The sequence below is a fragment of the Mirounga angustirostris genome, unplaced genomic scaffold, assembly GCF_029215605.1.
Source record: "Mirounga angustirostris isolate CCGP_5_RB_7025 unplaced genomic scaffold, mMirAng1.0.hap1 SCAF_8, whole genome shotgun sequence".
NCBI classification, from domain to species: Eukaryota; Metazoa; Chordata; class Mammalia; order Carnivora; family Phocidae; genus Mirounga; species Mirounga angustirostris.
The window spans coordinates 96,475,500-96,493,109 of record NW_026991716.1 but is presented as its reverse complement, the minus strand read 5'-3'; the positions used below and the strand labels follow the sequence as shown (position 1 = coordinate 96,493,109).

General features: G+C 44.3%; 1 protein-coding gene across 10 annotated transcripts in view; it reads left to right on the top strand.

Moving 5' to 3' along the window:
* Nucleotides 1–17,610, top strand: part of FYN (FYN proto-oncogene, Src family tyrosine kinase) — a 212,018-nt gene that overhangs the window by 154,821 nt on the left and 39,587 nt on the right. For 9 of the 10 annotated variants that reach the window (XM_064598013.1, XM_064598012.1, XM_064598008.1 and 6 more), the window contains 5 exons: nt 661–918; nt 4,463–4,559; nt 12,698–12,796; nt 15,538–15,641; nt 16,592–16,741. In XM_064598013.1, coding sequence (XP_064454083.1) covers nt 672–918; nt 4,463–4,559; nt 12,698–12,796; nt 15,538–15,641; nt 16,592–16,741 — 697 coding nt within the window. In that variant the 5' untranslated portion in view covers nt 661–671. Of the gene's footprint in view, nt 1–658; nt 919–4,462; nt 4,560–12,697; nt 12,797–15,537; nt 15,642–16,591; nt 16,742–17,610 lie in introns of those variants that run through there. The other variant, XM_045865345.2, reaches the window with a different exon arrangement.

Here is a 17,610-nt window from a genome sequence, read left to right as displayed (position 1 = left end):
CTGAGATCACTACCTCAGCCAAAAGCAAGAGTCAGACGCTTAACCAACTGAGCCACCCAGGCGCCCCTAATTTTATTTTTCATCCAGCAATGATTTCTTAATTTTGATACTTACCATCATCTTACTGCTTAAAATTTACCAGGTGTGTGCCTGAAGAATGGGTACCCGTGAGAAAAGAAGTATGTGAGCTGTTCAGGAGCTGTCTTCTGGCTTTTCCAGCATTCCTCCACCTTCTTGCTTAGATTTTTTTTTTTTTTTTTTCCCCATAATGGAGGTTTTTGGTCTCATATTGCATGGACTCACTTCCTAGAGCATACATTATTCTTTTAGATGACTAAAGAAAAGCATAATAAGTAGTCTTGGGCTATCTTTAAGCAGGTGTGTAATGTTCGAGGATTTTAAGGGGTGCAGGCCTCATGTGAGGACCTTGCTGCCTGGCGACCACACGCTGTGTGGCTCCTGTCACCCAGAGCACATGGGGAACGAATGTGATTGTCAAGTTTAGGACTGTGAGATCGCTTCTAACCATCAGCCCTAGCCACTGCTTTTCCTCCTTCCCTTTTAGGCCTGAAATAGCCAAGGGCGAGCCTTATAAATGACCCAGCAACCCAGCAGCTAAGGAGCATGCAAGTTCACGTGCCTCCCTTTTGTTTTCGGCAGGAATTTAGATAATGGGCTGTGTGCAATGTAAGGATAAAGAAGCAACAAAACTGACGGAGGAGAGGGACGGCAGCCTGACCCAGAGCTCCGGGTACCGCTATGGCACAGACCCCACCCCGCAGCACTACCCCAGCTTCGGCGTGACCTCCATCCCTAACTACAACAACTTCCACGCAGCGGGGGGCCAAGGACTCACCGTCTTTGGGGGTGTGAACTCTTCATCTCATACCGGGACCTTGCGTACCAGGGGAGGAACGGGTAAGAATTAGGCTGTTCTTTATTCTTTTGTCAATTGAACATTTGTGTTCCAGTCAGCTCCCTTTGACTAAGGATTTAACATTACATTTTTCATCATCAGTCTCCATCTACCCACTGCCAGATGAAGGGCTATTAAAACAAACAGGGCTTGATGGACAAATGAAATGCTGGCTACAGTGGTGCGAGGTGGCCCCAAGTAGCTGCTCTGGGAGTATTCTGCATGGGTTAGGAGATAGCAGCTTCTACTAAGGTACTCAAGGCCAATTAGTGGTCTCAACCTTGGCTGGCTGACTCAGAATAACTAGCAGCTTTTTCAAAATGCTGAGTCCCATCCCACATCTTTCGAATCAGAAGCTCCGGGACTGGATCTGAGAATGTATGTTTTGAGTCCTCTGGATATCAGTGCACTTTCCTCCCATCCCCCAGTTAAGAGCCACTTTGCAGGCGGTAGCACCTTCTCCCTCATCTTCCTAATTGTCAGCCTGCCTGTCACCTCCCAGCCAGTGGGGATGTTTGGCAGCGTTTGTTTTGGCCACTGATCTTCATTAATTCTCTTTCTGATCTTCCCATCATCTTCCATATGACAGAGTTTATCAACCGTCAAGTGTATCGTTTATGTCTTGTATTTCAAAATCAAATGTTATGTATCCTTAAGGAATCCTTCTCTTTTTTTTTTAAGTTTCCTTCTCTTTCCCACCACGAGGCTCTGTTTTACTGCCATGTACATTTGCTGACTTAGCTAATACTTTGTAAAATATCTGGCATACATTCTCAGACATATGTTTTGCAAAATATTTGAAAGTTATCTCATACATCCTTAGCCTTCCAGATCATCTCCCAGCATGTGAATCATGGTAACTAGATACTTGACATTATTTGTTCCAAAACTGTTTTGTTTATTAGAAAAGTTTAAAGAAATATACATCAACCATTGTGCTCTTGGCTCATCTGGGAGCAGAAGTCTTATATAAGGACTCACTGTGCCTTTTTATCTGGGGAGTTGGCACTACTGAGACATTAGCAGGGGTTTTTTCCCTTTGCATGCAACATGGCAGTGTGGTTATATCCAGGGGACCTGACCCAGAGCTTTGGGCATTGTATCATTGTGTTGTAGTGGATCCAACTTTCTCTTTAAAGTAGGCCTCGCAGGAGCTAATGAATGTTAGTATACTTACTAATCTTTCCTACCTTCCTGGAAGGCACCTGGGATGGAGGGAAGAAGGAAAGAGGCATTCTATGGAAGTCTGTCTCTGAGGATGCAGAAGGGGAAAAAAAGAGCCAAAAATGCACCAGCACACACTTCCTGTGCCTGCTGAGTTCTTTGCCAACCAGACTGAATTCTGCTGATGCAGACATTGACCTTGTTCATTCACTCATGAATGCTGGATACGAATCCCTGTGTCTGCAGGTATCATTCATAAAGTCACCAGAAGGGAATAGTTGCCTTGAACATGGGAGTCTATACTGTAGTCAGGGACAATCTTTTTTTTTTTTACATTTTTTAAATTTTATTATGTTATGTTAATCACCATACATTACGTCATTAGTTTTGATGTAGTGTTCCATGATTCATTGTCAGGGACAATCTTAGTATAAGAGGCCACCTGGTCCCTTTTAAAATTTGGAAGTTAAAATCTAGTACTCCCAAATGTTGGCAGATTTCTCTGCCTTGTATTATTTGGCTTTGTTATATGTGCATATCTGTCTCTCCACCACTGCTTTTAGTGCTTTAAGGCCAAGAACAGTGTCTGTGTGCCCTGTGACCTCCTTTGACTCTCCTCTCCATCCTTAAAAGATAAAAACCCCAGTGAGAACTTGCCAGCCGATGCAGGGTGAGAGTGGGAGATTGGAAGTGTCCGTCCTTGTGTTCCTTGTCTTCCACACAATGGGGCTTGGGTTTGTTTTCAAATTATGTAACAAAAGGAATCTGTTAATAGAGTGTTCAGTGAGAATAAGCATGACCTTACAGGCTTCCACTTCTTTGTTTTAAGCCAGTCTCTTTTCCAACCTTTCAAAGAAATTTAAAGTTGCCAAATGAGCCCTGCTGCTTTGCATGGTCAGACCGTCAGAATGCCAGTCCTCCTACAGGAAGCCCCACTTGGGATCGGGTGGAAAAACAAGTCCCACCTCCTTCTCTGGTTTGCGAATAGCCCCACAGGCACATCTGCTCCCTTGGAAGTACGTACACAGCAAAATGGCAGTTTGCTAAAGAGTGGAATCCATGTTGTGTGTTCTTTAGGCCACAGCAGGCACTTTGAAGTGTGCGGAGATCAAAATGAGGAGCCAGAGAGCAGAGAAATGGAATGTATTAGTTAATAATTGCTGCATAACATATTACCACAAACTTAGCAACTTTAAAAAAATACATATTTAGGATCTCACAGTTCCTGGGGGTCAGAAAACCAGGAATGACTTTACTGGATCCCCCATTTCAGGGCCTCTCACTGGCTGCAATCAAGGTGTGTTGGCTGGGCTGTAGTCACTACCTCACAGCCCAACTGAGAAGGATCTGCTACCAAGCTCGTGTGGTGCTGGCAGGACTCAGTTCCTCATTGGCTGTTGGCCAGAGGCCACCCTCAGTTCTTTGTCATGTATGTCTTTCCAACATGGCAGCTTTCTTCATCAAAGTGTTCAGGCCAAAGTGGCAGTACAGAGCGTCTGCAGGGAAGACAGAAGTTGCAATCTTTTGAAGACTAATCATTTATGGGACATCCCATCACCTTTGCCATGTCCTGTTGGTTAGAAGCAAGTCACTAGGCTCACCCACACTCGGGGGAGGGGGATTACACAAGAGCATGAATACCAGGAGGTGGGACTCATAGAGGACTACCTTAGAATTCTACCCACTACATGAAGGAGGTCCTAAGCCAAATGGGATGCAGGAGATTTTCTGTTGTCGATAGCAGACTTGTGCAGAGCAGGAAGGGCCTCTGTGGGGAGTCCACCAGATGAGAAAATGTAGGGTGGTTATGAGGAGGAGTAAGGACTACAAATCAGTGCAAGGATAGGCAAATTTGTGGTAGGAGAGACGGAGTCCCCAGAGCAATTGCAGATGCCAAAAGCAAGACATCCTCTAATTGGGGTGAGCATTTATGGAGAGGGTCTTCTCAGTCCCAGGCTGCAGAAGGAGTTTCCTGTTACATTCTCCATTACTGTGATCTGTTTTACCCTGGACCTAACGTGGGCTCTTGAGAGGAAGGGAATTTGTATCTTTAACTGCTGCAGGCCTCACAGCTCTGAACTGGAGCACCACTGCTGCCCCTTGGTTGTGGACATGATGCTAACGCCTGCCTCTTCCCGAGGACTCAGGGAGAAGTGCACCTCCAGCTCTAGGCTTCAGTCAGACCAAATAATGCTTCCCCTACAAAGACCAAGGCATAACTTCAGCCCTGCAGCCCTGGTTGCACACATTAATTACATCACCACCACACCATATTATGGTTAGATGTAGATTTTGAGAATGAGATTTTAGTGAAGAGCTCATTTCTTGGAATTAACTTCCCCTTGTGTAATAATCTCTCCCCTTCTGATTTTGTTTTGTCAGGAGTAACCCTGTTTGTAGCCCTTTATGATTATGAAGCACGGACAGAAGATGACCTGAGTTTTCACAAAGGAGAGAAATTCCAAATATTGAACAGCTCGTAAGTTCGGGGAGGGACAGGGAAGTATGCATATCTTTCAGATTGGGAAAGGATACTTGTGTTACCAGTCTGTGCCTTTTTAGTCTCTGAAGTGCTAAGAGAACACTTGGTAAATTCATTAATGTGTAGCAGTTGAACCTGAGAAATGAGGAGTTGATGAGCCAGTGCAGTATTTTCTGGCACTGGTGTCCAAGGAGCTTTTGGGGGGCCACCATAGTAGCAGAGTTGATGCTTTTCGGTTTACAGGTTGGAAAAGTTCCCGTATTGCCCCCTGTAGATCTGCATTTTCAGATGACTAGCACAAAGCTTGGCTATCCACATTACCCTCTCTCTGCCTCGAGATGGGTTTTTTTGTTTTGTTGCGTTTTGCAAGTGGCACTAGCTGAGCCCTTATTGACAGCTGGCAACAAGTTCCTTCTGTTTTCAAAACTGCTAAATACTCTGATTGGTGAAGCCTGTGGAGGCGTTTCCCCAGACTGAAAATCCGCGAGTGACTGAAATCTTTGTGAGATGGAAGGAGAAAGGACTTCGCCCACTTGTGAATGACTACAATGCGTGCATTTTAGATGTGACCAGTAGGAACAACAGTTAAATAGGCAATGGGGAAGTTTCAAGGGTCAGAATCACTCATCGTAAGGGTAGAATCAAACTCTACATTTAATACCTATAAGAAGAGTAAATGTAGGTATATATGGCATTATGTATAGGCGTCTTTCCCTGTAGTTTTTAAATATTGCCTCTATTAGGTTAAGGCAGTGTGCCTGCCCCAAAACTTCTGGCTTCAAAGAAAATGGTGGTGGGGGCTCCCGGCTGGCGCAGTCAGTAGAGCATACGTCTCTTAATCCTGAGGCTGTGAGTTCGAACCCCACATTGAGTGTAGAGTTTACTTTAAAAAAAAAAAAGGGAGGGGACGCCTGGGTGGCTCTTTCAGTTAAGCATCCGACTCTTGATTTTGGCTCAGGTCATGATCTCAGGGTTGTAAGATGGAGCCCATGCGGGGCTCTGTGCTGGGCACGGAGCCTGGTTAAGATTCTCTCCCTCTGCCCTCCTCCCCCACCCAAAAAAGAAAAAGAAAATGGTGATGTCCCCATCAGCAAGTCAGGCCTTCTCCCCCGTCCTCAAGTTTTCCTTGTGAGTGCTCTGCAGGGACCAGGGAGGAGTGCCACCCCAAGGCTGAGGGCCCACCAGGAAGTTCTCCTATGCTGCCGGCCCCACTTGCTCTGTACTCCATTCCCTGAGCAAACTGTGAGGGCAGAAGAACCAGTCAACGCCTGGCACTTGAGCTTTCCCCAAGAGCTCCAGCAAGAGGAGAAGCGAGCGAGGGGAGCTAGAGGCGCCCCAGAGCATCCCCTTCCTAGGAAGGAGAAGTGGTCATTGTTAACAGGGAACTCCCTCAGGCCTGAAAACTGCCTCCTTAGAAAGCCCACGCCTTCCCTGGGACACCCCCAACTCTCCGAATACACCACCTTTCAAGGACAAGAGCTAGATTCCTCCCACAAGAGGCCAGTCACTCTTCTGAATCTCAGAAAACTGTGCCTACATAGTAGCCACGGGGTTGTTGGGGTTTTTTAAATTATTATTGTCATCATTAATGGGTATGGGTGGGGTTTTTTAAATACATGCAGAAAACCGCACATATCAGAATGTGCGTGGTGGTGGTCGCACAACAATGTGAATGTGCTTAGTGCTGCCCATTACACTTAAAAATGGTTGAAATGGTAAATTTTGCTATGCATGTTTTACCACAATGTTTTGGAAGTGTACAGTTTGCTGTATTTGCACAAACTGAACATGTCTGTGCAACCAGCCCCCAGATCAAGAAGAACGTGGCCTGCCCCCTCAAGGCCCCTCACAGCCACAGAGATTTTTTTTAAGTAGTAAACAGCTGCCATTTATTGAAGGCTCCTGTGTGCCAGCCACGTACTAAGTTGCAAGTGTTCTTATTTATTCTTTTTTTTTTTTTAAAGATTTTATTTATTTATTTGTGAGAGAGAGCACATGAGAGGGGGGAGGGTTAGAGGGAGAAGCAGACTCCCTGCCGAGAAGGAAGCCCGATGCGGGACTCGATCCAGGGACTCCAGGATCACGACCTGAGCCGAAGGCAGTCGCTTAACCAACTGAACCACCCAGGCGCCCTCTTATTTATTCTTCATGGCATTTGTCTGCCATGTGCCTCACTGTCATCGTTTGACATATGAGGAGCCAGAGGCTCAAGTTAGGTAGCTGCCCAGGTGCACAGAGGAGCTAGCAGGCGGCAGAGCCAAGGGTGAGGTGTGGGGATGGCATCCTGAGTACTGTGTCGGGTTTGATCTCGGAAAGGCCCAGAGGGGACTGAACCTTGCAAGATACATGAAAGTTTGGAAGGTTGGCTGGGAGGTGGGGGAGAGGGGAATTTGGCTTTGATCTCTTCTGATTTATGATTGCTTATTGTTATTTTGATTCTCTGATGAATGCTTCTCCTCAGAGTCTACTTACTTTGAATTAGGAAATACCCTCCACTTCCCCTCCCCATTCTTTGTAATATTCTCTCAGTCCCAAAATCGGTTAGAACTTTTAACCAGCTTCTGAAAAGTGAGAACTAAGGAGTAGTAGGAAGTACCACACAACTGTTCCTCTGCGGGTTTTGTCCACACTGCAGGGGGATCTACACATCGGATCCTAGGCAACTTGGAAAGCCAGTCCTTGCCAAAGTCAAATTCCTGACTTCTTCCTTTGTTAATCTGGATAGGTTCTACGATGGCAATTAATTGAAATTTTGGAGAAACATTCCAGGAAGATCCAGTCTATCTCAGTCGGTATTTTATGATTTGCATGCATGGCCTCTAGTGTTTACAGGCTTTGAGCCTCTGGCCTTGTTCTCTTAGAAGAAAATATTACAAAGGTTTTTTTCCCTTATTTAATGTTCTTCCTTCTTGCCAGTGGAATTCCTCATCCTACATGCCATTTAAATGCCCTTTTCCAAGGTTATGGGGGGAAAAAATAAGGTTTTTACAACAAATACAGTATCTTGAAGTAAGGGGTAATAACAGGGAAGAGGAAATCATGAAGGACAAACAAAGCAGTAATAGAGAACCAGATGGCCTGCGGCTCCTTCCCCTCCCCCAGCCCCTCCCAGCCCCAGGCACTCCTCCGCTGGGTGGGGGGAGGGGATGGCGCTCTGCTCTCCCTGGGGCAGCTGCCGCACCACCTAGTGCATGTGTCCTCCCACCCCTTACCCCGTCCAGAGGCAGAAACTGGAGGCGACAGGGCTGGCCTTTGTGTGGTACACGCGTGTGCTTGTGCCCAGAGCCAGTGGGCACTGCTGCCCAGCATAGGCTAAGGGTTCTTCACGGACCTGTTACAAGTGCTCAGTGCAGTGCATTTGGACATTACGAAACTTGAACCCATTTTACAAACTATGGAAATTTATCTGTTTTATTCCCTATTTTCACATTTCACGTGAAATGTGAAATTTCACGTGAAATGTGAAATCCTTAGTGATTTACCACCTAAAAACACTGACTCTTTAAAATATAATAAACATGTTACACAAAGTAGAATAGTGCCTACAGTAGTGACTCCTTTAAAGTTCTTTTCATCTTGATAAGGAGAAATCCTGGGTTAGACTCCCATCTACGCATATGATAAAATTGTTATGGATATGCTCTCTGACAGTAAGATGGCACTAACCAAATTGAGAAAGAATATAGTATTTATAATAAAAATGCTCCACAGCTCAATGGATCAGGCTGACTTCTATGTGCAAATGCCACTTCCTGGCTGGATCAGGGGCCAACAAACCCAATGAGCAATTTTGGGGATTGAGAACAGGCTCTTTTAATAAGTATTTAAATTAGAGGAATAGGGGAAGCTCTTATAAAAACTTAAAAGTTATTCTAAACCAGAGCCTTAAATCATATATTTGAGTCAAAGCAAGATAACAGTTAAAGAAAATCTCACCAACACTGAATTAATGAAATATCTGAACTGTAAGAACAGGTTTTTTTAAAGTGCAGTTTTAATAATGTTAATTACTCACAATAATTTAAGAAGTAAAAAGTAGCATAGTAAAGATTTGTAAAGAGTATTATTTGTGGGTGTATTGGACTTCTAATGTGTTAAAAAGATGATTTATTCATTTGCTCAAAAGATTTTTTTTTATAGATGTTTTGAGTCGGTACCAGCCTCTCTGGGCCCAACCTGTGAGGCTTACTACATAATACATTGTTTCCTTGTCACCTCATATCGCCTTTGATGGAAAAAGTGACCCTGGATGGCCTCAAAAAAGAAAAGGATTTTATCTTTCTCATAGTAACTAAAAACCCTTGTGAGATTAATGGAGTCACTTAAGAGAAAATCATGAATTCCTGATAAATGACTTTAGAATGAGCTGATAGTTGGATTCTAATCTATGCTAAACTATTTAGGTGCCAACATCAAAATGAGATATTAATACTGGATTTGAAATGAAAATTGTTGTTGACCCTTGAACAATGGACAGGTTAGGGACACCAGCTCCCCCCCACTGCATATAACCTTGACTCCCCAAAAACTTCTAATAGCCTACTGTTGACTGGAAGCCTTACCAATAATGTAAACAGTCAACACATATTTCGTGTATGTATTATATATACTGTGTTCTTAGAATAAAGTGAGCTAGAAAAAAGAAAATGTTATTAAGAAAATCCTAAGGAAGAGAGTATGTTTACTGTACTGTTTTTATTGGCAAAGATCTGCATGTAAGTGGACCCATGCAGTTCAAACCCATGTTGTTCAAGGGTCAACCATACTTGATTAATCCCAGATCATCTGATGGGGCATCTGGATGGCTCAGTCATTAAGCTTCTGCCTTTTGCTCAGGTCATGATCCCAGGGTCCTGGGATCGAGCCCCACATCGGGCTGCTTCTCCCTCTCCCACTCCCCCTGCTTGTGTTCCCTCTCTGGCTGTCTCTCTATCAAATAAATAAAATCTTTAAAAAAAAAAAAAAAATCCCAGATCATCTGAATAAGACTGGGCTTGTCCCAGCCCCAGCAAAATATATTGGCTTCCTGCCTCAGGTGACATTTCCATGTCCCCCTGCATTGATACTAGACGGTCTTCTTAATTTAAATCAGTTAGAACTAACATGATGAAGGTTGCAATTAAAGATAAGCTTCTGCTGAAAGCTCTTAATTTTTTACTATTTTGGAGCATTTCCTGGGTGTGGGGTTTAGGAGGTGGATGGAGTAAGGGAAAGAGAAAGGAAAAGGTGGGGAGATGATGGGTATTGTTAATTTTTTTATGATGAAATGTCTCCATCTGGTGGAATTTCAGAGCAGTAAACACTGCTATCTTAAAAGCCTCCAAAGCCATTTCTTAGCATGTGTTCAAAAAAACTTAACTTCCACATGTGTTCCTAGATGATATAGTTAACAACTGCATGTATTTCTTTTAGAGGACATGGAAATTAAACCAATACAAACTGTTCAAAGGTTAACAATTTTAATTTTATGAGTTGAGGCCAAAAGGCAGAGGAATCCAATAGGGGAGCAGCACAGAGTAGATTCCACACAATCAGTAAAGACCCAGCTCTTAAGTCGAGTGGTGGGTTCACAGGTGTTCGTATACACATATATTCTCTGGCATGTATCAGTCATTGCCTAAGACAAATCTGGACATAAGCTAAAAATAAGGTTTATTAACAAAGGACTTTCTGGGTATGAAAAGTTATCTCCCTGTTTTGGTTGATTTATCTGTTTAAATTTTTGTAATAGAGTGAAAAAAGAAAGACTGAAAAATGAATTAAAACATAAGTTTTTAGGGGCACCTGGGTGGTATAGTTGTTTAAGTGTCTAGTTCTTGGTTTCGGCTCAGGTCCCGATCTCAGGGTCGTGGGATGGAGCCCTGCATCGCAGAGCCTGCTTAAGTTTCTCTCTCTCCCTCTCCCTCTGCCCCTCCCCGCCTCTAAAATAAATAAATAAATCTTTAAAAAAAAAAAAAAAAGACATAAGTTTTTAAAAGCCTTTGCTGGCACGCCGTTTCCTTGTGGGCTATTTTGTGTCCCCTGTGCCGTCAAGCACTGCCCCACGGCCACACCCAGAATGCGGGCGGGCTTGTCACCATTTGCCTGTTGTTTTATTAAATTTTATCTAGAATTGTTGCTCATCGGTCAGCTTGCTCAGAGAGTCAGTCTTTGGAGAATGGGGCTCTCAGTAAGGCTTGTGTTAATACAGAGGCTGGTTATTCTCTACCTAATCCCAACAGCCTGAGGAAGATCTTGACCGAGGCCAAAAGTCAACACGTTTTCTTCCCTGGCTGAGGGTTCTGACACAGAGCCCAGCCACAAAATGATTTAAAAAAAAAAAAAAAAGGCTAGGGGTTTTTCTTGCTGCCTCTAAGGACCAGAAAATGGACGGAGAGAAGGCGCTGGGCCCCTGCTGAAGAGCATTCTGACAGGTCTTGGTATGCTCAGGAGCAGTGACCTCGCCTCTTACCCTGCCCTTGCACCCCTGGCCTCGGGCTGGTGCGGGGTTCTGTGGACTCGCGCGTGGCAAGGCTGCAGCCCACATATGTGTGTGGGGAGAGTCATACACTCCGTCCCTGCTCTCTGTCACACGTCCACTGCCCTGAGCCTAACACATGAACTCTAACCATTGAACTGACCTGTTTGTTCTAAGCTGCAAGTGGTGGTACAAGGCCCCCTTTCACGTCCTTCTCCCCACGGCTCTGAGAGCCTGCCCCCCTCTCCCGACTGAGACAGGCTATCACCTGGAACACTGGGTCTTACGGAGTGGTGAGACTCAGAGCCTCAGCGCCGGGACGGTTTTTGTCCCCACCCCCACCCCCCACCTGTACACACACAGCTACACCCCCCCCCTTCCTCTCCTGCCCGCCAGGCTCAGGTCAGTGCTGTCAGTAGTTGATGAAATAACCTCAGGTTGAAAACTTCTGAACAAGGCTTAACCTATCGCCCTTATCATGCTACCCACTGTCTTGAAAGCAAGTAAGGCAGGTATTAGGAGTAGGCTTTCATTCCTTCCTGGGCCTCCTAGCAGGCTTCCTTTCTCAGATGATTGCAGATGATCTGTTTCTCTTTTCTTTTCTGATACATCTGTTAATGGCTAACAAAAAACACTAGAACCAGCAAACAGTTTGCATCTCTCCAGCAATACCGGAGGATGCTGCTTACCTCAGGATGTGAGCCGAAGTAGAGACTTAGCTAAATTAGTAGTGTTAATGCATGCTTTGTTTTTCTTCTAGGTTTTTTTTTTTTTTAAGATTTTATTTATTTACTTGAGCGAGAGAGACACAGCGAGAGAGGGAACACAAGCAGGGGGAGTGAGAGAGGGAGAAGCAGGCTTCCCGCAGAGCAGGGAGCCTGATGCAGGGCTCGATCCCAGGACCCTGGGATCATGACCTGAGCCGAAGGCAGACGCTTAACAACTGAGCCACCCAGGTGCCCCTTTCTTCTAGCTTTGCTGAGATATAACTGACACATAACATTGTGTAGGTTGTGATAGGTTGTGTACGATGTGATGGGTTGACACACGTATATATTGTGAATGTTTACCACAATAACACATCCTTCACCTCACATAACTACCATTTTGTTTTTGTGGTTACAGGGTTTTTCTAAAGTAGCCTGAGGCTGGGTTCCCTTCCCCCTCTGTCCGAGTTGGGGACACTTACCAAGCAAAATGCCCCTCCACCTCAAGAAAGCTCTCTCATGGCCAGGGTCCTACATTTTTTTTTTTTTTAAGATTTTATTTATTTATTTGAGAGAGAGAGAATGAGAGACAGAGAGCATGAGAGGGAGGAGGGTCAGAGGGAGAAGCAGACTCCCCGCCGAGCAGGGAGCCCGATGCGGGACTCGATCCCGGGACTCCAGGATCATGACCCGAGCCGAAGGCAGTCGCTTAACCAACTGAGCCACCCAGGCACCCCCAGGGTCCTACATTATTAATTTGCAAATAAAATAAGAAATGAGAGGCAGCACGGGATTCAAGTCACAGTTGACTCAGATTGTAGCCATGTGACCCTTACAAAGGGCTATGTTGGAGTTTGGAGAAATCAGGCAGTGGAATGACTAGGAGATGGTCTTATACAGCATTGAGTCTGTAACTGCAGAACATTGAAATGGTCAACACATTCACTTCCTTTTCTCTTTGTTCTCTGCAGGGAAGGAGATTGGTGGGAAGCCCGCTCCTTGACAACTGGAGAGACTGGTTACATTCCCAGCAATTATGTGGCTCCAGTTGACTCTATCCAGGCAGAAGAGTATGTTTTGTTTTGTTGTTTTCACTCAAACTACTTGCTTTTAAAAGTTAGCTGTCACAATAAAATGCCATTAACTTTGTGCTGGAGGGAGAAGAAATTCACTAGAGTGATTTCAGAGTTGAGAGAATGTGGTGATGCCCTTTTTCCCCAGGCATCATGCTGTGGTTTTTGCCATATCTATGTAACACTTGTACTATTATTAACTTAATACTTTTCTTTACACCTGCTTTTTAAAAACATACTTATTTCAAAAGGGAACTTTATATCAGAACCCTAATGAAAACCCAGTATTACTTGCCATAGATAGAAACTGATCAGGAAAATGTGATGAAGTTCTGGCCAGAGCATATATTATTACTGTGAACCCAAAGTTCTAAGCCTATAGTCTGCTGAAAAAAAAAGGAGAGAGAGGGAGGGAGAAAGAATGGGAGTAGGGAGGGAAAGAGAATGGTGGGAGGGGCCAAGGGGGCAAATAATTATTAAACATCAGCTTGACGTTTTCTTTCTCAGTGTAATCAGAAATATTAAGGGGGTACTGAAGACATACCTTCCATGCCCCACATAGAAGTATCTCACATACGGCATGTTCCACAACTCGGGAAATCCTCTGATGCATTTCAGATGCTCCTTTCCTTTGAGTTGGGGTCTTGGTTGGTTTCTTTGATAGTAAATTGTGACTAGCAGTTAGTTGGACCAAGGATTTCACTTGGTACCAGTTTGGGAAGATGGTCAGTAGGCTGAGGGGATTCTAGAACGGACAGCTATCATTCCTTCTCCTCACCTGTGGAGATTCATGGGCACTTCCAAAAGGGAGAACTATCAGAGTGGTTTGTGTGAGGGCCCTCATTTCTGAACTAAGGGAAAGAAAACTGGCCCACGACTCCCAGACTTGGGGACCTGTCCTCCTCCCTGACACCCTGGGGATCTGCCTCTTCTGGTAGTCTTGCCTTACCAGTAAGGGAGTCAAGGAAAGTCAGACACGAGGCCCAACCTTTGGCTCCGATATTGCATTTTGCCCTGGATTTGCTTAAGCACGGCAAGGAGGATTAGATAGCACACCCCAGCCAAATCCCCAACTGGATCACCGTCTTGCTTTAATTCCTTTATATTTGCTCTAAGAAGATCGCTTTTGTTCCCCCCTCTCAAATACTCAGTGGTTCTGCACTCCTTTTTTCTCCTAGTGAGTGTGTTTTATCATCAGAGAATAAAGGAATTTGTATTGAATTTTTATTTTATGGCAGATTTGCAAACATCTTTGTGTTTTTTCAGAATAAAAGGTACCACTAAAATGTGGCATTATTTTGATTTAACTGGGAACCTACAACTATATATTTAAGTTATATATATGTATAATGTAATAAGTTTTTTAAATAATTTGTTTTTAAAGAATAAATTAGCGTTTTAAGAAGATAACACATATGGTTTTACATAGGCAATTAATTTTTTAATTATCTGAAAATGCTATTGTTTTAGTTCCATCCATTGTTCTAACAGCTCTTTTTTCACCACTGTTCGCATTTATACTGCATTTTCATTGGGTGACTGATGCAAACCCAGAAAGTCATTTCTCATAAATAATTGTTGTGATTCTCTTTCTACCGCCTAGTGCTAAATTAGGATCATTACACAGTCCGGTGCCTTTAAAAGTCACTGAGGAGCTCGCTTGCAGCGTATCTTTTCTTATCTTCAGTGAGGCTCTTTCATTCACAAAAGAATTTGACAGTGAACACATAATAGCTATGTTCAAGTATAATGAATTAAAATTTCACTTTAGAAACTGAATCCTTTCACAGTTGAATATTCTAAAATTGTTTCTGGGCACAGATTCCGATGGGGTGCTCCTGAATTCTGCCTTGGATTCAGCACCTTGTGCAGAGACGTTAGCTAATTGCCGGGCCATGGTTAGGGCTGGAGAGTGGAAGGGAAGAGAAAAGATAAAGAGCAGAGGTTGTGAGGTGACTGAATGTGATGCCTTCTCACATGGCACCAGAGTGTCGTCACAAGGAGGATAGGAAACGTCTGCAACACCAGTCATTTTGAAGGACGTGCTCGTTGGCTGCGCCTAGTGACCTGTCCCTGCAGCTGTGCCGAGTGCACCCGCTCAGATGCGCACCCATCTGCTAAGGCAGCGCCTTTCATTTACCCAGGTCCTCACACCTGCTGGCCAGGAAGAGCATGGAGGCAAGCATCCAAGGGCAGCAGTCATCTCAATTCGGGGTAGTCTTGACAATTTTTTTCAAAGTTGCTATAGGTACAAAGTTACTGAAAATATCATGTCTTTGTTCTTTATCCATTCTGACTCTTTTTTTTAATGCTTGATTAATGATCTTTATATAGACTAAGGCTGTGTTTCATTATTTCCCAGGGGTTGTAATTATGCTCAGAAATCCCAGGGTCTTGTAGATGGGCATGGGAAGGGTCTCCTGCAGTTGCCATTTCAAAACAAGGTCTTAGATTTCTCTTTTTGTGAATGCAGGTGGCAGTTTTAACAGAAACCGGTTCTTGTCACCTCTGGAAGGGAAGGGAAATCGCCCACAATTCAAATCTGATTTTTTTTTCTTCAAAGAGTGAAAGAGATGGAGTAGGGATGGAATCAGGAGCAGACTGAAAGGGAACTAGATGAGGCTAGGAAGACACGTACAGGGAAAGGCTACGGATATGATCAAGGGTGAGGAGGATGGATATTACATTTTTGTAAATGACCCTTACAAAAGGCTTCCTTCCCTTGATCTCATTTAAAGGTGGTACTTTGGAAAACTTGGCCGAAAAGATGCTGAGCGACAGCTTTTGTCCTTTGGAAACCCGAGAGGTACCTTTCTTATCCGTGAAAGTGAAACCACCAAAGGTAAGATAAGGAGTTGAAGAACTTGGTTGTCATTCAGATCTGTGGATTAGTCAGAGGGGATGAAAGGCTTATCTCCAATGTACAAGGATTTTTAAATGGCACATATCCTCCCCACCTTGTGAGCAGAGTCCTATTTTCAGTTTTCCCTTCAGGCTCTAGAGTCCGAAAGGACTACAGAGGCTCAGAATCAAGCCTTCCTCCGGAAACAGGGGCCGGGCAGCTTCATTCCTGCAGGCACGCAAGTTCATAGAATTTGCAGCCCGTCTTTAGAATTAGGACTTTCTACAACTTTTAGTTGCTCAGGCACCACTCCTACAGGTTGTTTTTGCATTCCTTTCGTTTTATGGAAACTGAGGACTGCTTTTCCTCCAGCCACTGGCCTTTCATTATTTAATTCATTATTCACATCTGAGAGCCCACAAGAGAAGCTGGGCTGAGGGAAAGGAGCAGCCGTGGCCTTCTAGCTCCGTCTACCAGACATGGTGATTTGCTCCTGAGATGGTGTTGCCAAGTAGAAACTGGAGGCTCCCTTCTAGAGAAACAGCCCTTACACTTGTTTCACACACACTGCCACTGCCCCTGCAACGCTCCATGGCCGGGAAGCTGAGGAGAGCGACCCCAGCGCCTGTTTCTTTTCATCCGCCCCCAGAGGATTGGGTCTATACCGTATTGGGTGACACAGGGGTACTGAAGAGAGTCTCGTAGGAAAAAATCCAGGAGGCTTTCATTCTCAAGGATAAAATCACTTAATTGCTAATATCTTCTGACCTTTCAGGAAAGAGGTGTTTTCTTCCGTTACTGAGTGGAAGTGTGTGCACGCGCAGATGCGCGCATGTGTGGCTGTGCGTCCTCTTCATGATTATTAATCGGAATACTCAAGTAAATGAGACCCAAAAAACAAATGAGCTCTCCAAATGACTGGAGCTGCTAACGCTTTGCCTATTTACCAGGTGCCTATTCACTGTCAATCCGAGATTGGGATGATATGAAAGGAGACCACGTCAAACATTATAAAATTCGCAAACTTGACAATGGTGGATACTATATTACCACCCGGGCCCAGTTTGAAACACTTCAGCAGCTTGTACAACATTACTCAGGTAACCCTAATTCTAACTAACTACTAACCACTGGTACCCTGGAGGGAATGGGTAGGCACTGGGGGCGTGGGGGGGTGGGAGGGCTGCAGGGGGGCAGGCGCGGGGCGCGGAATACAAACATATATGAAGTCAGCAGTGACGATTTTCTTTGCCGGTCACACAAGGTGGGGCTTGGCTGAATAGGTTCTACTGATGTCTTTCTACCAGAGTTATTATTAGTTCCATACGTTTGCCAAAAGACTCTATATAAACATTCTAGTTCCCAGGTACAAAGCAGTAAGTTAAATTGTAAATGTTGTCATCTTTTCCCCTGGGGTCTGTAATCAGAAACCGTGACAGGAGAGGGAGCCCTGTCTGGGAGGGAGCTCACAGGGGGGCTCCTGCTGGGGGCCCCCAGTTCACACTCAGCACTCACAGGAGTGGCTGTGCATACTTTTCATTCCCATGATCAGATGAATTTTGCAATCCATTTATCATGTTCTACTTCCCTACCCATCTAGTTTCCTAACTAGATGTAGACTATGTGACCCATAGCTCCTAGCTTGGTTACAGCTATTGTATTAAACTTAGAAACAGTCAGTTGATCAGTTTCTGTCCTAACCCCCAATGTCACGGTTAGTGTGTTGTTCCTAGAATGTTTAGGTATACAGTCTCTACATTTTAGTAAAGGATGTGGTCTTATATACAGGTGTCAAAATAATCATTTTCTTTCCAAGATTAGCAAGAGTATCCCACTATATAACATATACACACAGGTGGATTTTTATATAGATACATATGTACAGATATAGATCTATGTCCCATTAAACCCAGTAGTTTTTTTGTGATCTGTATATGTGTGTGTATACATATATATACACACATATACA